The sequence below is a fragment of the Chiloscyllium plagiosum genome, chromosome 3, assembly GCF_004010195.1.
Source record: "Chiloscyllium plagiosum isolate BGI_BamShark_2017 chromosome 3, ASM401019v2, whole genome shotgun sequence".
In the NCBI taxonomy this organism is placed as follows: Eukaryota; Metazoa; Chordata; class Chondrichthyes; order Orectolobiformes; family Hemiscylliidae; genus Chiloscyllium; species Chiloscyllium plagiosum.
In genome coordinates, this window is record NC_057712.1 from 1,409,224 (window position 1) to 1,430,185 (window position 20,962).

Consider the following 20,962-nt stretch of genomic DNA (forward strand, 5'->3'; position numbering starts at 1 on the left):
TTTTATCTCGGAACTAAGATGGTAAAGTCCAAATATACCCTTTTCAGAAATCTCCACAATTTCACTTTGGAATGAAATAGATATTTAACAAAAAGGAAATGCAGATTTTTTTTCCCAAAACACAAGGTTTCATCACCCAAAGCATTCAGGTATTGGGGTGATGTTCCCACCAAAGTATTGTCACTGCACTCTTTAGTAAGGGGAAAATCCAGCCTTACACCAGTTCCATTTACTTGCTCTTTACAACCACAGTAATTATCTCCATTACTAGCTCAACATTTTGAAATGTTAGGCCATTAGTAATTGAGGTATTCCAATTATTATTTTGCAAAATGTTAATTAATTTTACATGCTTTGCAATTCAGACATTCCCTGAAAGTGTTATAATTTCACTGGTGAAGGCAGCATTGATTCGTGATGACTACATTGGGAAAATAATTTGGAGCATCATTAGTTTTTGGAATTGGGATGGCACAGTGTCTCAGTGGTTAGCACTGCAGCCTCACAGCACCAAGGTCCCAGGTTCAATTCCAGCCTCAGGCAACTATCTGTGTGGAGTTTGCACATTCTCCCTGTGTCTGCGTGGGTTTCCTCCAGGTGCTCCAGTTTCCTCCCATAGTCCAGATGTGCAGGTCAGGTGAATTGGCCATGCTGAATTGCCCGTAGTACTAGGTGAATTAGTCAGAGAGAAATGGGTCTGGGTGGCTTACTCTTTGGAGGGTCAGTGTGAACTGGTTGGGCTGGAAGGCCTGTTTCCATACTGTGGGGAATCTAATCTAGTCTAAACTCTCTTTGCAGTGAGCAGCAAGGATGTGGTCATTGAAATATACTAAAGGCTGAGATGGATAGGTTCTGGTTAACATGTGAGTCAAGATTTATCACGCAGAGGACAGGAAATTAAAGTTAAGGCCATATCAGGCCAGGCGTGACGGAATTGACTTCTTATATTTGTTTATCTATCTGCATAATGTTAAAGGAAACACTCCTAAAGTTCCATATACAGAGGAACCATAGGTTTCAGTGTAATCATGTTCATTACAGGAACAGGAGTTGACCATTCAATTTCTCAGCCATTCACTTAGATCACATTCCTCTGAAGAGTAACCCACCCAGACCCACTCCCCTACATTTACCTCTGACTAATGCACCTAACACTTTCCGATTGTGGGAGAAAACCTACGCAGACATGGGGAGAATTTGTAAACTCCACACAGACAGTCACCTAAGGCGGAAATCGAATCCGGGTCCCAGGCGCTGTGAGACTGTAGTGCTAACCACTGAGCCATCGTGACACTCTAGCTCTATCACTCAGTCCATTCATCTGCCTTTGTTCAATACCCTTTGATAACTTCATTTTATAAAGGTTTTACTGAAAAATTGTAATTAACCCATCATCCTCAGGCTTTCCAGGAAGCGGGTTTGAGCTTTCTCCAATTGTTTGAATGAGGAAATGTTTTCCCATTTTCACTGGTTTCCTTCAAAAGACCAAATAATTTCTATACCACTCCTAATGAATCCAGTAATTGTGTTACACAATTCAAATAGAGCATCTAGAGACTCAAGTTAATCTAATCTCCCATTAGGATGAGGAATTATTGTAGTAGGGATTTGGAGTAGGGTTTTTTCCTTGCATATTGTGATAACATTAGACAGTTAGAAGATAATGTTGCACTGAGTCACCTGTTGCTAGGTCAGTGATGCACATCAGTCAAAGTCTCCAAAATCTGTTCCTGGAATTACAATATAAGGTTTTTGTATTCCAACATTTGACACCCTCTTCTTAAATTCCTACCTCAGCAGTTTTAGGAGCACCGTGTATTCATACAAAATTAATGCGTTTGCATTTAAAGTAAAGTAGTGGAGATGAATTTCAAACAAATCTGTAAAGCCTTTGTCTGTTGATATGTCACAGCCTACTTTCCAGGCCTCATGTTTCAGCTCTGGACTGCTGTGAATTTAAATGAGTGGTTGTAGCTTAAAATGATACAGGCACTGCTTTGTCTGAAGTAAGTGAATATAAGCTGTACTTTACGAATAAAACAATTCTGCAAAGTTGTTTGAATGGTGAATTATTCATCTCCATGCTTACTATAATCAACTCAAAATGCATAGAGACAATTGGGAAGAGTAAAGAGAATCCATTTTTCATAATCGATGTGTTATGAAAAGTGTGATTTATATTTGTATTAATATCACTTGTAGAGTTTGGATTTCTAACTAGTGGCATATTGATGGTTACTTTTATGAACAGTTGAAAAAAAACACCCAGTCAGCGAGTCCTTCCAGAAACAGTGACCTAATCCAGTATGTATCAGGAGGGCAGGTATCTGTGAGTTCCCCAGCATGTTAATGAATGATTGCTAAGGTATTTACAACAGGAAAAGTAAACAATGAAAGGCATCAGTTTGCTTTTAGACTAATCGGGGTTGATTTTAACTTGAAAAAGTCCAGAGTTTGAAAGTTTGAAACCTTCAAGCCAGTTTTGGAGGAAATCTAACTGTGGTCAGAACCAAATATGATATTTCTCCAAGAAAGATGTATAAGACAATTCAGGGAAAGCTCTGTTACTTTTGTGTAAATGTTTAGCTTGCGAAAGTTCTAGACCAGGAATGCTTGGTTAGAAACCGCCAGATTATTAATCAACTTTGAAGAGCTAAGCTTTCTGTTTCACGAGTATTCATGTAAGAAGTTTTAACTGCCTTTACCCAATTCTGCTCTTTGAACTGTAAAGCCAAACCTAATGATTTGAAATAGAGTGGTAAATTATAGAGTCATACAGTTATACAGCACGGAAACAAAGCCTTCAGTCCAAATTGTCCACACAGACCAATCTGACGTAGTTCCATTTGCCAGCACTTGGCCCATATCCCTCCAAACCCTTCCTATTCATGTACCCATTCAGATGTCTTTTAAATGCTGTAATTGTACCAGCCTCCACCACTTCTTCTGGCAGCTCATTCCAGACATGTACCACCCTCTGTGTGAAAAAGATACCCTTCAGGTCCTTTTTAAATCTTTCCCCTCACACCCTAAATGTTTGCATCTCTATTGAACCAGGTTGGCCATGGTTTGATGGTGATCACAGAGTCTGCTAGGGACACAAATAATGCTGGTATGCTATTCTGTTGCTGTTGATGCCCCACAATGTTTTGGGCTGCTCAGTATGTCTTTATATAGAGGTAAATATACTCCACTTAATATTGAGATAGTGCATCACTGCAAAGTAATCGATACCTTCATGGTGAAGAATAAAGTTTTAGCATCACATTACTTTTGTGAATATTATCATGGGCACATGTCTGCAACAGATTGGTTGTGGCAAATGAGGTCAAGAAGGTTCTTTCTGTGTGTTAACTCAACTTGGCACTACTGGGTTTTGCTGTGCAGGTGAAATTCCTCTGTTCTTTGTCCATTATAGCTTCTGCCAATAATGTTCCACATGGTTCACCACCAGTTGAGGGCAATCGATTGTCTCCTTGGCTTTGTTTGACCTGAATCCTAAGAATTCACCACATCCTGAACTAATCTCGCAGACACCCGATCATTCCGTCTCAGTTTGCTTCCCTCTAATGGCCTTATACTGAGGTGAACCAGGATCAATGTCCCCTTTAAAATGTAACCACTCAGCAAACACAGTTTATTTCAAATTGTTTTTCCTTTAAAGTATGTTTCATGATTGTGCATGCAATTAATCCCTCACAGAACAAAGACTGCATACAAAAGTTTAAGATATGCAAAAACCTGCATACAGAATTAGCTGAGTAATAAAAAAGAGTAGCGGTCAATGATATTTTTTTCTGGCTGGAGGAAGGTTTATGGTGGAGTTTCCCAGGGTCAGTAGTGGGACCCTTGTTTTTCTCTACATACATTCATGCTCTGGATCTTGGTGTCCAGGGACAATTTCAAAGTTTGTAAATGACAACAAACTTGAAAGAATTGTAAACTGTGAGGAAGATAGTGTCAAATGTGTAAAGGGATGAACTTCGAAGAACATTGAAAAACAATATAAAATAGAGGGGCAGAGAAACAGATCATTGCACAGACAGTGAAGGTGGCAGGACAGATGGAGAGAGAGTTAATAATGCATACAGTGCTCTCAGCGTTATTAATAGGGTATAGACTAAAGGGCTAGGGGTTGTGGGATGATGTTGAACTTGTACAAGACAATTATTTGACCTCAGCTGGACAATTGTGTACCATTGTTGACATCACATCATTAGTAAGGTGTGACTGCATTGTAAAGGGTGCAGAAGCAATTTTCCAGAATGTTTCCAGAAATGAGAAACTTCAGTGATGAGGATAGATTGAAGAAATTGAGACTGTTCTCTTTAGAGAGAGGAAGACTGAGAAGATTTGTTACGACGCAGCGGGGAACCCCTCTGTGAATCAAACCAAACACCCTGAAAAGTTCACTTCACCTCATAATCTTTGAAAATGTGAGTGATAGAGAACTCCCAAATTCCACTAGTTTAAGAAAATAACATCAGTTTATTTTTTAACTCTAAAAGTGAACATTAAACAAAAAATACAATTCACAAATCTAAGCCCACCTTTCTCTTAACTGCTTACTGTCTGACTCCAACTCAATAACAATACACTGTTCCAATAAGACATTTATTAAAATTACATTGTTAATCTCAAAACCACATAGTCTCTGTCTTCTTCTGTGTCTTCACTCTTCTGGCTGATGATCTCCCTGGGTCATTGTCTTGCTTTTTGCTGCAAGTATGTTTGGGTGGCACAGTGGCTAAGTGGTTAGCACTGCTGCTGCACAGCACCAGAGACCTGGGTTCGATTCCAGCCACGGGCGCCTGTCTGTGTGGAGTTTGCATGTTCTCTGCGTGGGTTTCCTCCGGGTGCTCCGGTTTCCTCCCACAGTCCAAAGATGTACAGGTTACATGAATTGGCCATGCTAAATTGCCCAGAGTGTTAGGTGCATTAGTCAGAGGTAAATACAGGGTATGGGAATGGATTTGGGTGGGTTACTCTTCAGAGGATCAGTGTGGACTTGTTGGGCTGGAGGGCATGTTTCCACACTGTAGGGAATCTAATCTCAAAAAAAAATGACAAGGTACCTTTGATAATGAGTGTTTTCTAATTTCTTTGAAAGCAAGATGTTAGATTGGCAGTTAGATCTCCAACAGTTTCTCTCTCTATGGCAGCTACTCTCTGTTGAAGAGTGTGGTGCTAGAAAAGCAGCATCCGAGGAGCAGGAGAGTCAACATTTCGAGCATAAGTTCTTCATCAGGAATGAGGAGATGGCTCAAGGAGGCTGAGAGATAAATGGTAGAGGGGTGGAGGAGATGTGCTGGAGGACATCATGGACTACATACATTCGGGACACCACCCACGCTCTCCGCCTCCTCCATGACTATCATTTCCCCGACCCCCAATACCTCATCTTCACCATGTACATCCAGTCCCTGTACACATCCATCCGCCACGATAAAGGCCTCCAAGCCCTCCATTTCTTCCGACCCAACCAGTACACTTCCACTGACACTCTAATTTGATTGGCTGAACTGGTCTTCACCCTCAACAATTTCTCCTTCGAATCCTCCTTCTTCCTCCAGCCAAAAGGGGTAACCATGGGTACCCGCATGTGCCCCAGCAATGCCTGTCTCTTTGTCGGGGACGTGGAACAGTCCATCTTCCACAGCTACCATACCCTACCTTTTCCTCCGCTATATCAATGACTGTATCAGCGCCACTCTGTGCTCCCACGAGGAGGTTGAACAGTTCATCAACTTCATGAACACCTTCTACCCCGATCTCAAGTTCACCTAGACCATCTCGGACACCTTCCTCCATCGCCAAACCTTACCACCCAACGCCCGGAGGAGGAACACCTCAATTTCCACCTCAAGACCCTCCAACCATACGGGATCAATGTGAATTTCACCAATTTGCCTGAAACGTCGATTCTCCTGCTCCTCAGAGGCTGTCAGACTGGCTGTGCTTTTCCAGCACCACTCTCTCGACTCTGATCCCCAGCATCTGCACTCCTCATTTTCTCCTCGGCAGTTACTCCTTGACCAATTTCAAAATGCTGGCATGTTTTTATACCTTCATGACACATTAAATTCTTATAATTTGATCGATTTCCAGATGTCAAAACAATAAATTCAAAATCGATTGGATTGGCATAATTTAAATTGAATGGTTAAATTTGACTTGTTGTCAGAGCAACAACCAAACCCCAGGTATCCATTTCAGATCCAAATGTTACATATGTTCAATTTTCCAGTAAAGTCTGGGGCTGCCATCTAGTCATCTCACAGAGATGCTTCTAATCTCTCCGTGCAGAGCAGCATTGTCTCTCTCTTAAAGGTATAGTACATGCCTTCAACTTCATAACAGATTTACTAGAAAGTCTCAAAGTCATGAGTAGCTGGCCAGAGTAGATAGTTCACTAGATGGAAGCTGTTCCCAATTGTAAAAAGAAGAAAGAATGAGATGGTGTAGATTTAAAGTGGTATTCAAATGAGGGGAGAGTGATATGAGAGAAACTTTGATCGCACAGTGGGTTATTGAGGTACGGAATGCTCTGCCTGCGAATGTGGTGGAAGCAGGCTCAGTGAGCTATTCAGATGGTATTGGATAATTATTTATTTGGAAATGGTGTGCAAGGATATGGGATTAGGCAGGAGATTAGTGCTTGGCGATTGAACCAATACAGGCACAACGGGTTAAATGACCTCTTTCTGCATTTGTAAAGATTCTGTGACATTAAAGAAGCAGTTTACTTTTTATAATAAGCATGTAACCCAAATGGTTATTTTGCTATTGGCAGCACATAAATAATGAATTTATGAAACCCCTAGTGCATTTGGATTTGAATCACAGTAAGGGGATGGTGTTGGAGAACAGATGAGAATTTGATTTATGGTGTGTTTTAAGATCTTTCAAATTGTGTTCTACACTTAGATAGCATTGTTTTTTAATTACCTTGCTTGTGTAATAAACTTCTGTTTTATTGTTAACGAAAATCTGAGTGTATCATTGTTTGTGAGTGACCATCACTTTTAACACAAAAGAAGTATGATCTATCAACCCAGCTTTCAGTCTGGGATCTGAGGCAGTATTATCAGCTGGGGTCATATCAGCTGAAGAAATATCTTGATTTTATGGTGTTTTATTTTCTAACCATAAATTATGGTCCTTGTTCAGCAGCCAAACACTTGCTGAAATCATCTTTCAGTGACATAGAATGTTTTGCTTCACTCGACATGTGCTGGAACTGCACTGATTTCTGATATTAATATTTCCCCTCAGCTTTGAACTCCCAAATGAGAATATAAACACCTGTATTCTTTGGAAATCCAATTTTAGATTCTAGTCAGCCAGCAATCATTATCGTCGATTGAATCAGTTTTGGCTGTTCTAAGTTCAAAGTTTGTTATTTGAAGAAAATTTTGTCCAAAATGTATATCTATTTTGAAAGCATCTATTTGATAGGATAGATTAGAAATTGGTACAGCCAAGGGAATTAGGCCATCTGAGGCTGTGTTTTATTAATATTCATACCATCTCACTTACAGCATAATTCATCAGCTGTAACTTCCTACATGTTTATCAACAGGAGAGTTCACTCCAGAAATGCAGCTGAGAATACGACAAGAGATAGAAAAAGAAAAGAAGGTGGAACATTGGAAGGAAAGCTTTTTCGAGAATTACTATGGCCAAAAGTAAGCAATCTCATCATATTTCAATCACTGTTTTGCTTCTTATTCTACTATCTCATTTTTTTGGGGTGATATTTGAATGAAGGGTTATGTTGACAGGGCAGGTAAGTGGAGCTGAGGTCACAAAAGGATCAGTCATGATTCTATTGAATGGCAGAATGGGGTTAAGGGGCCAGATGGCCTACTCCTGGTCCTGGTCCTTGTAGTATTTAATTTAGAGCAAAAGATTCCTGTTCAGTCATTCATTGGTGGGATATTCAACAATGAAAATGTTATCTAAGATTACAAAGGGGTCTTGATTAATTGGGTCAGTGGGCTGAGGAGAGGCTGATGGTGTTTAATTTGGATAAATGTTTTGCATATTGGTAAAACAAACAAGGGCAAGGCATATTAGAGTTAATCGTAAAGCCTGGGTATTGTTGTTAACAGAGAGAGACCTAGGGCATGAGGTACATAGTTCTTTGAAAGTAGCATCACAGGTGGATAGGGTGGTTAAGAAGGTGTTTAGTATTAATCTGTCTATTGAGTATAGGAATTGGGATGTCATGTTGAAGTTGTACAGGACATTGGTGAGGCCACATTTGCAATACTGTGTACAGTTCTGGTTGCCCTGCTAATAGGAAGGATATTATTAATTTGGAGAGGGTTCAGAAAGGATTCGCCAGGATTTTACAGGAACAGAAGGATTTGAGTTATAAGGTAGGAGAGGCTGAATATGCTGGGAATGTTTTCACTGGAGTGTAGAAAGTTGAGGGGTTACCTTCAATAAGGTTTCTAAAATCAAGAGGGGCATAGGTAAGGTGAACAGCATGGGTCTTTTCTCTAGATGGATGAGTTGAAAACTAAGGGACCTATTTTTAAGGTGAGAGGGGAAAGATTTAAAAGGGACCTGAGGGACAACTTTTCACATAGGGTCATTCAGATGTGGAATGAACTTCCAGAGGAAGGGGTAGATGGAGGTACAGTTATGACATTTAAAATACATTTGGATAAGGTACATGAATAAAAAAGGTTTAGAGGGATATAGGCCAAACACAGGCAGGTCAGACTAGTTTATTTTGGGAAACTTGGTCAGCGTGGACTAGTTGGACTGAAGGGTCTGTTTCCATGCTGTATGTCTGTATGACTCTATTGATAGTGCTGTTGTACAGCAGATACCTGTTTGAGGTAGCAGTATAAGCCAGAGTTTTGGCTAAAGTATCTTGTTTAATAAAGAAGAGACATTTTGTAAGTAGAAAGGCAAAATAAAAGCTGTATTTAATATAGTCATGAGTAATTAACTAAACTTTTCTTTTGCATTATGTAGAACAGTTGTAGCTGCCGTTTTCTCTCTTGCCAGCTATAAATATGTCCTGCAGCCAGCAAAATTTATAGGGATCTAATCTCCATGGAGAGTATGAAAGAAAAAATAGATTTTTTGAATCAATGAGGAAAGATAATTGATCAGTATGCTAACACTTCTGCGGCTGTGGGCATGTAGGGACTACATCCTTTGAAAAATACATTTGATTGACAATGTATGCAAAAATATCAAATTAGTTATTTGATACTAATTATTGTTCCACAGTTGTCCACTTTACTGACAAGATTACTACTGGCATTAAATTGAGACAAGTCTAATCTAGAGGTGTTTATGATCAATTTTTATTTTTTAAAAAATTGAAGTTTAGTTGTTTTATGCACAGGCATGAAATTATTGAACACAAGTTTAAAAGGTCCTTTAAAATTTTTAAATGTTTCTGACACTATTTTGTAAATAACTTGAACATTTTGCAGTTCTGGCATAAGTCTGGAAGACTCCGAAAAGCTGACTTCAATGTCGAATAATGTTGAGGATCATCAACATCTTCCAACCAAACATCCCCCTCTCCAATCAGCCACAGACGAAAATTCAGTCAAGGCAGAGACACCAGCTGAACTAAAAGGAGAAGCTGACATCAAAGCACTAACCAAAGAAGAAGGCATGCTCATAGTGGAAGACAAGGGTGAAGCAATAGAGACATCTCCAATCTCTTCCAAACAGTCTGGCAGCAAATCATCTCCAACTATTAAAACCCATGAAGATGATAAACCTCTGGAGATTAGTACTCTGTCTGAGAAGAAGGCAGATCCTGACCTGACTCCTTCAATGCTGCAGCAAGATAATCAAACTCCAAAAGTCAGCTCTGTTGTTTCCCAAGAGGGTAAAGCCTTGGTATCCACGGTGAAATTAGACCAAAACCAGTCCAAGTTGCAGAGTTCAGAAACATCTGAAAATAAAAAGCCTGAGGCTGTTGATTCACTGGAAAGCAAGATCCCTGAATCTTCCAAGAAAGAGCAAGTTCTCAAATCTACTGAAGAAATGGAAGCTATTGCAGAGGGTCTTAAAAGGAAGTCTACCAGTGAAGAAGAGTCTCTGCTCAATCCTGAGAAAAGGCCCCGCATTGTGGACCACCAGTTATTTCGGACCCCACCTAAGGACTTTCCCAAAGACAAAGATGAGCCACGTGAACTCAAAGTCCCACCTCTTAAGGTACTTGATATCTTGCTGCTTACCTAATCCAGGTTTCATTCTAGGTGTGACCGACAATGGCTGGGATTCTGTTGGGTCGATGGGTACTATCAGCCATCTGTCAAAGAACCAATGAGGAACTATTCTGTGCACAGGCTTAATGTGGCCATCATCAGTCCTTCAGCACAATTAGGGTCCTTGGTGACTGACATCTGCTCAGATCCATTCAGAGCTGCCAGCTCCTTCAGGTATCAGGTCCCTGCTTCAGACACAGACTGCCTGACAGGAATAGACTGACATTCCTACCTTGCTCATCTGCAGGGGAGTTGTTCATTTAACCCCTGAGCTGCCAGTAAATTGGAGTGGGTTCAGGGATAATAGCTGAAAAATGTGGTGCTGGAAAAACACAGCAGGCCAGGCAGCATCTGAGGAGCAGGAGAATCGACGTTTCGGGCATAACCCCTTATTCAGGAATCATGCCCGTCCAAAACTTTGATTCCCCTGCTCCTCGGATGCTGCTTGGCCTGCTGTGTTTTTCCAGCACCACATTTTTCAACTCTGGTCTCCAGCATCTGCAGTCCTCATTTTCCTCTCAGGGATAATAGCTGTCAATAATGCAATTGGCAGCACGGTGGCTCAGTGGTTAGCACTGCTGCCTCACAGCACCAGGAAGCCCAGTTCAATTCCCACCTCAGGCGACTGACTGTGTGGAGTTTGCACGTTCTCCCCGTGTCTGCATGGGTTTCCGCCGGGTGCTCCAGTTTCCTCCCATAGTCCAAAGATGTGCAGGTTAGGTGAATTGGCCATGCTAAATTGCCCGTAGTGTTAGGTGTGTTAATCAGGGGTAAATATAGGGTAGGGGAATGGGGCTAGGTGGGTTACTCTTTGGAGGGTTGGTGTGGACTTGTTGGGCCGAAGGGCCTGTTTCCACTCTGTAGACAATTTAACCTAATCTGATACCACCTCCCCACCCTACATCAGCAGCTGGAATGCCCACACTGGCCCTCCACTTAATGGGAGAGGATTGTCCATTGCCAGGCCTGGTGCAGTGGCCCTCCCATGATAAAGTGGTGATACCAGCATGTTTCCTTGTTTCCCACTACATCAGGACTGCATTCAGTCCAGGCCACTGTTAGAGAGAGAGAGAGAGAGACTCTTGGTCTGCGTAATGTCACTTAAACTGTGGTTTCATTTGGAAAAAATATATTTCTTGATGAGTCTGACTTTGATGTTAGGACATAATGATTAAAAGGAGATGGTGAAACTGTAATATATGGAAATATTAATACCGGAAAGAAAATTTGTGTGGAAAAATAGAATGATTGATTTATTGTCATGTGACTGAAGTACAGTGCAAAGCTTTGTTTACAAGCAGTACAGGCTGATCACAGTGAGCAGGGATGGACGGATTACAATGAGTTAGACAGAGGCATGCAGGTTACATAGCACAGGGCATACGCTAGACACGATCAGTGTTAGATCGGTATTATTTGAGGCTAGAGAGTCCATTTATCAGCCTAATAACAGCAGGGAGAAAGTTATTCCTGAACCTGCTGGTGCATGTGTCCAGGTTTCTGTGTCTTCTGCCTGATGAAGGAGGTTGTAGGAGATCATTACCGAGTTGGGAGGGGTCTTTGATGATGTTGGCAGCCTTTCTGCAGCAGTGAGCCGTGTAAATGGAGTCCATGGATGGGAGGTTGGCTTCAGTGATGGTCTGGGCTGTGCACACAACCCTCCATAGTCTCCTATGGTCCTTGGCAGAGCAGTTGCCGTACCAGGCTGTTATGCACCTGGACAGTATGGTGCATCTGTAAAAGTTGGTGAGAGACCTTACCAACATGCCACATTTCCTGAGGAAGAAGAGGTGTTGTTGAGCCTTCTTGACCATTGTATCTATGTGGGATGTCCAAGACAGATTGTCGGTTATCGTCACTCTGAGAAACTTGATGCTGTCCACCATGTCAACCTCAGCTTCATTGATATAGATCAGGGAGTGTTCTCCTTCTTTCTTCCTGAAGTCAATGATCAGTTCTTTAGTTTTGCTGGCCTTGAGAGAGAGGTTGTTCTCAGTGTACCATGTCACCAAGCCCTCTATCTCCTTTCTGTATTCTGACTTGTCGGTGTTAGATATCCCCCCTGCCATGGTGATACCATCAGCAAACTTGTAGACGGTGTTCATTTGGAATTTGGCAACACGTGGTGAGTGTACAGGGAGTACAGTAGGGGACTGAGGATGCATCCTTGGGGGGAGCTCCAGTGTTGAGGTTTATCGTGGAGGAGGTGCAGTTGTCTATCTTCACTGATTGCGGAGTGTGGGTCAGGAAGCTGAGGATCAAGTTGCAGAGGGCAGAGCCGAGACCCAGGTCATGGAGTTTTGAGATTAGTCTGGAGGGGAGAATGGTATTGAAGGCGGAGCTGTAATTGATGAGCAGGAATCTGATGTGGGTGTCCATGTTGTGCAGATGTTCCAGGGATTAGTGCAGGCCAAGAACATGGAGTCCACTGTGGAGCTGTTATGTCAGTAGGCAAATTGTAGTGGATCGAGGCAGGCCGGGAGACTGGAGCTGATGTGGGTCATGACCAGCCTCTTGAAGCACTTCATGATTATGGAGGTCAGAGCCACTGGGTGCGAGTCACTACGGCACATTACATGTGCTTTCTCAGGTACTGGGACAATCATGGTCCTCTTGAAGCAGGTGGTTTGTAGGAGGGAGAGGTTGAAGTTATTGGCAGTTCGTCAGCACAGGATCTGAGTGCTTGGCCAGGGACGCTGTCTGGGCCAGTTGCTTTCCTTGGGTTGTCTCTCAGGAAGATCGATCTGATGTCTGCAGCGGTGACCGAGGGAAGAGGTGCCCCGGGGCTCTCTGGGTAGGCATCACTGTGCCACTGGCATTCTGCTCGAACTGAGCATTGAACGCATCAAAGAGGGATGTGGGTTTTTTTTTAGATTACTTACAGTGTGGAAACAGGCCCTTCGGCCCAACAAGTCCACACCGACCCGCCGAAATGCAACCCACCCATACCCCTACATTTATCCCTTTTACCTAACACTACGGGCAATTTAACATGGCCAATTCACCTGACCTGCACATCTTTGGACTGTGGGAGGAAACCGGAGCACCCAGAGGAAACCCACGCAGACACGGGGAGAATGTGCAAACTCCACACAGTCAGTCGCCTGAGTCGGGAATTGAACCCGGGTCTCTGGCGCTGTGAGGCAGCAGTGCTAACCACTGTGCCACCGTGCCGCCCACGGTGCTCTGCTTCATTTTATATCCGAGAATGTTGTTTAGACCTTGTACCAAGCAGTGGATGTCTGTTTGATGGGTTTGGACCTCTAACTTGGTCCGGTATTGCCTTTTGATATCCCTGATGGCTTTGGTGCAACTTAGAAATAGATCATTCTGTCTGTGTTACCTGTACTGGGTTTTCTGAAAATCTCATCCAATTTGCCCCACATACCTGTTGTTGCACCAATGCACAGTAAGCCTTCTTTTCCAATATGTATCCAGTTTTCTCTTGGAAGTTATTGTTAAACTTGCTGCCACAGCACGCTATGGATCTAAACAACTCACTGTGTGAAACTCCCTCAGATTTGGCTTCTTGACCTTGCTTTTCTACTCTGCATCTCTAATTATAAAGCCATGAATGGAAAGGTACTGCAATGTCACATTATAATTAGTTTCACAGAGACAAATAAACTCAGAGCCTCTCTAATTTCCTACTTTGCATGTTATGAGAGGTCAATCAGGAACTATGTACTTTCACTTTGGTTCGGAGTTTCAGTGAAGGACTTTGGTTGAAGAGACCATGTACAAGTTTAACACCAGTTAAAATCCAGGCAGCAGAATTTTATGTTTGACTAGCCGGTGTGTGGTCACAGGAGGCCAGGCTGTGTGGGGTTCTCCCATTGGAAAGGAGCCCCCCTATGAAGAAGGCAGCCTCCGTCACTTTTCCAGTCAAGGCCTGATGCCACCCTGCCACACCGACCTTGAACATACGGCACGGCAGGAAGTGGCCACTTAAGAGCATCGATTGCCGTAAGGGCGGGTGGGCTGTCTTGGGGCTTGCCTGTTGCTTGGTAAATCAAGGAAGACAGGCATCAGGAAGGGCACCCACTGAGATTTACAAAGCCCTTGAAATACCCACTGGAGACTGTGGAATTCTGCTCATTGTTCCTGCCTGTAATTAGCATCAGGGTAGACAGGCAGGAGGCTGGAAGAACACAGCAAGCCAGGCAGCATCAGGAGGTAGAGAAGTGGACATTTCGGGTGTAACCCTTTTTCAGACTTGACCCCCACCCACCGCCTTTATCTGCAGCTCCCGTTACACCCACCCCCAGTCCTGAAGAAGGGTTACACCTAAAACATTGACTTCACCACCTCCTGAAGCTGCGTAGCTTGCTGTGTTCCCCCAGCTTCCTGCTTGTCTATCTTAGATTCCAGCATCTACAGTTCTTTTGTCTGTAATTAGCATAAAGCTCAATATACATTTGATCGTTGTTTTAATTCTCTTTCTTTTAAATTCCTTCTAGATTCCAGTCTCAAGAATCAGACCTGTGCCCACCCAATCTAGTCAGGTCTCTCCAAGGGCCACTTTCCCACAGCTCGTCATTAGTCCTGGGAGAACTGGAGCCAGGACTCTTGCGGACATCAAAGCTAAAGCTCAACTTGCCAAGGCACAGCGGGCACAGCGGGCAGCAGCTGCAGGTGGAACAGTTCCAGGTCCAGGTCCAGGGGGAGGGAGTGGAGGGGGTGGAGGGACTGCAGTCACTAGAACCTCAGGACAGGGGAACACATTGGATATGGACAGAACTGGAGGCAGGAGAGGTGTTGGAGGGTCCTTGTTTGATAATTCAGGACAACAATGTAGAACATGTCCAGAGGCTTCAAGTACGGTCCCAACCCGTATGGATCCGAGAACACAATTACAGCAAGCCCCCATGGCGCAGTCCTTACCTGCAATTAGCAATGCAGACCCCAGCAAATCTTCAACCACAATGACAACACCAGCATTAACATTATCATCGAATGCACATATACTACCGTCTGTGACTTCACTGTCATCCTCACAGACCTGTCCAGTGACCACAAACAGTACGGCAACAAAAGCCACTCCCGCTCCATTGCAGACAGAAACTACAACCCAGAATCGCAGTACAGCCTTGACAGTGGTTTTGAAACCTGGACTTGTTTTCAGAGATTCTGCGTATGCAAAGGCAGCAACTCAAAGCTCAGGAAATTTTCCCGTGCACAATCTCGCCGGTGAAGTGAGTACTCAGCCTTTGACAGACTCTAATGTTAGAGCGCTGGATGTAGACAGAAAGCTGCCTGCTGAGACTCAGCTGCCCTCCCCTTCACAGAGGGGCCAGCAGGTTCCAGCTTCTGCCACTGTCTTGGTCACAGCAGCTAGTTCTACTTCTGTGGCAGCTGGAGATAAAGCTGGCACTACAGAAGCAGCCTCGCCAGTGTCTAAGGCAATGACATATGTAGAAAGTCCTGTAACTACACCTGCTATATCTACACCTTTACTTTGCACTTCACCTGATGTACCTAGCCTTAAAGCACCAGGACCAGGAACCATGCCAAAAATGAGTTCCTCCATCCCTGCAAATAATCCATTGGTTACTCAGTTACTGCAGGGGAAGGAAGTGCCGCTAGAGCAATTCCTGCCGAAGCCTCTAACCAAAGCAGAGATGAAGCATGTGTATCAGTTTCCGAAAACTTCACTTGATGAGAAAGTAAAGCCATCACCTGATGGCACCCTGGTAGTATCAGTGACTATGGCAAGTGCCACCACTGTGATTCAGGACTCTGGTGAGGTACCTACTGACCTAATCAAAGGAAGACAATCTCAGGCAGTACCAGAGCAAGTTGTTGGATCGATTGATCAGCAGAGACAGCAGGAGCTGTTTGAGCAGGCTGCAAAACAGAGTTCTACCAGTGACAAACAGCAGAGCAAAGCCACTGATCCAGGCTGCACTCAGTCAGAAACACTCAGCAGCAGAATCTCAGAGAGGACACTGCCAGCTAGACTGAGTAATGTGCAGAATCAAACCTTAGTTCCAGTGTCTTTACAGCATGATGGCAACCATTCAGTTTTTCCTTCCACAGGGGCTTTAGTTGGTCAAAGATCGAGGTTTGGTTTGATGGGGACAAAGTCTGCCCTTAAGCCAGCTGTATCTGGTCACTACCTTCTGAACACAGCGACATATGGAAGAGGTTCAGAGAGCTGGAAGAGAGCCCATGTTCAGAGTACTGACGCTCATGTTGGTATAAATGGCCTGGTGGAGACATCTGACGATATTAAGGAGGACAGGGCAAAACAAATGGATGGTAGTATTCAGGTAGCGTCAGAAGCAATAAACAGTTCAGTGTCCTGTCACCCCCCGCCTGCATTAATTAAAGCAGATCAAGACTCCACCCAGATGGGTGACAACATTGCCTGCCCACGAGTAGATCATTTGTCCAGTGGATATTTGAAAGTGGAAGCACCCACACATGAATATAAACACACTGGAAAGGAGAACACTCCTGTACTGACTCCTGCACAAATGGCTGGTATATCTGTGACTAAAGAATTCTATCAGGGACTCCAGTCAAATTTAGCCCATGTTGGCGCTAGCAAGTTAATGCAGAGCCACCAAGACCCTTACAGGATATCCAGCGTATCTGTAGGATTTCAACAGCCACCCCAGCACCACCAGAAGCTTCCCCCTTCAGGAAACCGGGCAAGTTCCCAGTTTGCATTTAAACCTGTTCAGAGTAGCAGTATCAATGTTCCTTCTGTTTCATCTGTAAACCATTGCTCCACGGTGACAGGAATGTCTGTGTACAGCCAAGTCTCAAATAACTCTGGAAATATGGTGTCATTCTCCGTTACTGTGACAACACTTCCTGCTGGTCAGTCAATAAGTACAAGCAGTCAATCTGCCCAAACGTTTCCTGAGGGTGGCAGCATGGAGGACTCACCTTCTCAATGTTATTGCAGGCTAAAAGCCATGATCATGTGTAAAGGATGCGGGGCATTTTGTCACGATGACTGCATTGGACCATCTAAATTATGTGTTTCTTGCCTGGTGGTACGATAAATAAACCTGGTTTCTTTCATTAGAAAGAAATTTATCTGGATTGGTATATGCCATGCACAAGAGAAATATTCAATCAGGAAAAATCGTATCTCAAATTTATTAACAATGGCACCTTTCTCTCGGCTTCTTTGGCTGGTATGTGATAAATGAGACAGAGTTTGCACTAAAGATCATGCTTAGATTGTATTCTATTTTTATTCAAACAAAATTTTGAACAGAAGCAACCAGGGTAACAAATGAAAACTTGCTTGATATATTATTTAAATACCTGATCATATGAACAGGACCCCCTTGTATTTTAGCCTTTTCTCCCTCACCATCCCTGGGCCTTTAATACATTGACGTGAAAAAGCAAATGTGAAATTTGCACAGCTAGTGAACAATGCATTTACTGAGCTAATTTCTTCACCTCAAAACAACATTGATGAGTATAAGTTATCCAGGCTGGGCAGTGAACTTGCAGTTTTTCACAGTGAGTACCTGTTTAGTTAGAATCAAAACTCTTAAATCCCAAAGCTGACATTTCTTGTTCATTACTACACTTGTGTTTGAATCGGAGAGATTGGCAAATGTTAAGAGTACAGGTAATGCAGCTGTAATATCAACAAACTAAATACAGTCAGGATAAAAGTCTGTAGACTTTGTGATGACCTATAGAGCATGTGCTGACATTAAGTTACTGCAGAAAGAACTGCATTGAATTTTAATAAAACTCCACCAATCTGCTGGATCAAGCAGTAATTGAATACAAAATATTAGTCATCAGATTGTATTTGAAGATCAGAAAACAAACTAATAGAGTATAACTAAGAAGGGGCAACTTTGCAAAAGGTTTATATCATTAAAATTGTCACAGTATGAACATATGAAAAACCCACCTTGATTGCATTGTATGTTTTCTGACAGTATTTCTGAACTGTTTTGATATCTCACTAGAAGGAACAATGAGGAAACAATAATAGGATTTTAATCTGTTCCACTTCCAGGAATAGTCATAGGATAAATGGCTGAGGAATTTCCATGTTATCAGTTTCATATTTCATGAATATATTTTAAAAATGTATTAAAAGAATTGTCCCAGCTGTCTCCTTTTGTCAGAGAAAAATCTTTCCTTAATGAAAATTTGTTGATCAAAACTGTAGAATAGCATTCTAGAACAGCTCAGTGTCTGTGAAATGATAAAGAAAAGCTTTTAGATCAACACTTAGTACTTAAAGATACCTCAGTTTTTTGATGAGGGCATAATGCTGACACACAAATCAGGAATAAACACTGTTACTTAAATTCAAAGTTCTAATGTAATGATGTTCACTAATCTATTGCTTACACCAGAAGTCAGCAATGTTCCTCTTACTGTAAGAGGTGAGCACAGTGCAGCCTAGTAACTGATTGTTACAATTGCCTATGACTTTCAGTAGATTTTAGGCAGTGTCTATGATTTTCGGAACATGCGACAGTAAGATTGAAAGGTTACAGACAGCTTTTGCAGTCGACGTTCTTGAAGGGGCCAACAAAATAACCTGATTTGTTGATAATGGCAGGATTTTTTTTCCTAATCTCCCTTTTAATATTGTTAAAAGCATCAAAGTCCAGCATACCATAATTGTCGTTTGACACATGACAATAGCTTTACCAAGTTTTGTTTAATTTATGTCAGTTTGGATTTTAACAGGGTTGTAAATCTTCCCACTGCTTCTAGTTGTCTTTGAAGACATTAATATTCTGCCTTTTGATGCAAATTTTGGAGAATTTATTGAGTAAATAGTAGAAAAATGTCAAAATAAATTAGGCCTATGTATAGTTTTTAAAATAAAACTGTTTTTCACAAATACCAATATAGAAATCACTATTTTTAAAAATAAATAAAGGATTTTTAAAGAATTTAAAAGATAAAGAACATTTCTTTTACTTTATATTGGTTGCACGTCATGTTTCGTGTTCAAATCAAATGTGGCAAAATATTTAATATTTTTCTCCCAATAGTAATAATCTAAATAAAATAACCCAATGACAGTTGTAATAAAGTTGCATGGTCAGTAAAATTGAAAATACTCAATACTTAAAACTGCATCAGTAAATGGTCCATGTTGTCATTAGAGGCAATTGGAAATATTGCCACATTATGCCACTTGTAAAGAACATAGAATCTTTATTTCTGGTATCGTCTTTCTTGTTACAGATTATATTTTTATCTCAAAAAATTTTAAAAGGCTGTTCTTATAATGGAGAGTGTACATTTGAAATATAACTCCTGTATGAAATGTATTTTATCACCAGAACAACAGCAAATAAAGATAGCTGTTATATCCTTTGTGTTTGTAATCATGAGAATGTGGTTTGAAACACCATATTGATGAATTGTATTGGTCAGCCACTGGGCTATCAGTGAGATCTTCCTTCAGGACTGGAGGTGAATTCTGGATCACTGATATTTATTCTTCTCCACAGATTAATCTATTATAAATATTAACGGGTTAAGTTCATCTTGGGTGGAGTGTAGATAAGATGATAATTTCAAAAAGTCATTCGCATAAGGAGGTCATGTTTGATGGACAATATAACTATCTGCTGTTACACATACACAATGCTTTCAATGACAAAATCTTGTACAGTTGTAAATAGTGGATTCTACATATTAATTTTCCTGCTTACATCATAATTTCATTTGGTATCACATAAAATTCATTTAGCTGAGAACAACAAAATATAAGTGGGACATGTTAAAATTAAATTATATTCTTTAAAGTACAAATATTTCTTAGACTGTAATTATACATCTTTAAAGTCCTATTTCGAAATCTAATTAGTCTCTTTTGTCACACATAAAGTCTAACAAATATTAATTCTGAAATCTACTGATAAATATTTTCCAAACTAGCCTTTCCAAAGTAAACAAATTAATCTGTTGCATAGATTGTATTTGTTTGTCACTGACCACAGAACACTTTAAATGTTTTTCAGAAAGTCACTAAATGATTTCTAATAGTTTTTGAATGGCCTTCAGCCCCAGTGCTCCTTATGTAACTTGGGTCAGTGAGATTCACACCAGTTATACTGCAGCATGCTGCTATTGTAAAATACATTAACTATATATGAATAGAAACACTCACAGTAACATATTCACACATACAATCACTTGGTCATAGGTACTCATGCAGGCTTCCTGACATGAAGAATACGATCTGGACAAATAGGAAACCTTTCCTTCCATTTGTGAGTGGATAGTCTCTGACCAAAGGAACCAAACCATACAGGTGAAAAGGAGATCAGCTGGGATTTGCTAGCAGAGGCATGGATGACACAGATGCTACATACTCATCCAGGACAAGGACAGCAGCAGGTACAGTTTGACACAAGCTGCAAGTTATTTGCAAAGTCACATTTCAACTCATTTATGTAGTTTCATAGCTGAAAATGTGTTGCTGGAGAAGCGCAGCAGGTCAGGCAGCATCCAGGGAACAGGAGAATCGACGTTTCGGGCATAAGCCCTTCTTCAGGGCATAAGCCTCTCTCATTCCTGAAGAAGGGCTCATGCCCGAAACGTCGATTCTCCTGTTCCCTGGATGCTGCCTGACCTGCTGCGCTTCTCCAGCAACACATTTTCAGCTCTGATCTCCAGCATCTGCAGACCTCACTTTCTCCTATGTAGTTTCATAGAACAGCAGAACATTTGTTGCACCTTTCCCTCATTGGCCT

General features: G+C 41.8%; 1 protein-coding gene across 6 annotated transcripts in view; it reads left to right on the plus strand.

Moving 5' to 3' along the window:
- asxl2 (ASXL transcriptional regulator 2) overlaps positions 1-19,572 on the plus strand; it is a 267,455-nt gene extending 247,883 nt beyond the window's left edge. For all 6 annotated transcript variants that reach the window (XM_043675898.1, XM_043675944.1, XM_043675915.1 and 3 more), the window contains 3 exons: positions 7,583-7,688; positions 9,462-10,197; positions 14,711-19,572. In XM_043675898.1, the coding sequence (XP_043531833.1) occupies positions 7,583-7,688; positions 9,462-10,197; positions 14,711-17,266 (3,398 nt within the window). In that variant the 3' untranslated portion in view covers positions 17,267-19,572. The remainder of the gene's footprint in view (positions 1-7,582; positions 7,689-9,461; positions 10,198-14,710) is intronic.
- Positions 19,573-20,962: the final 1,390 nt, after the last annotated feature.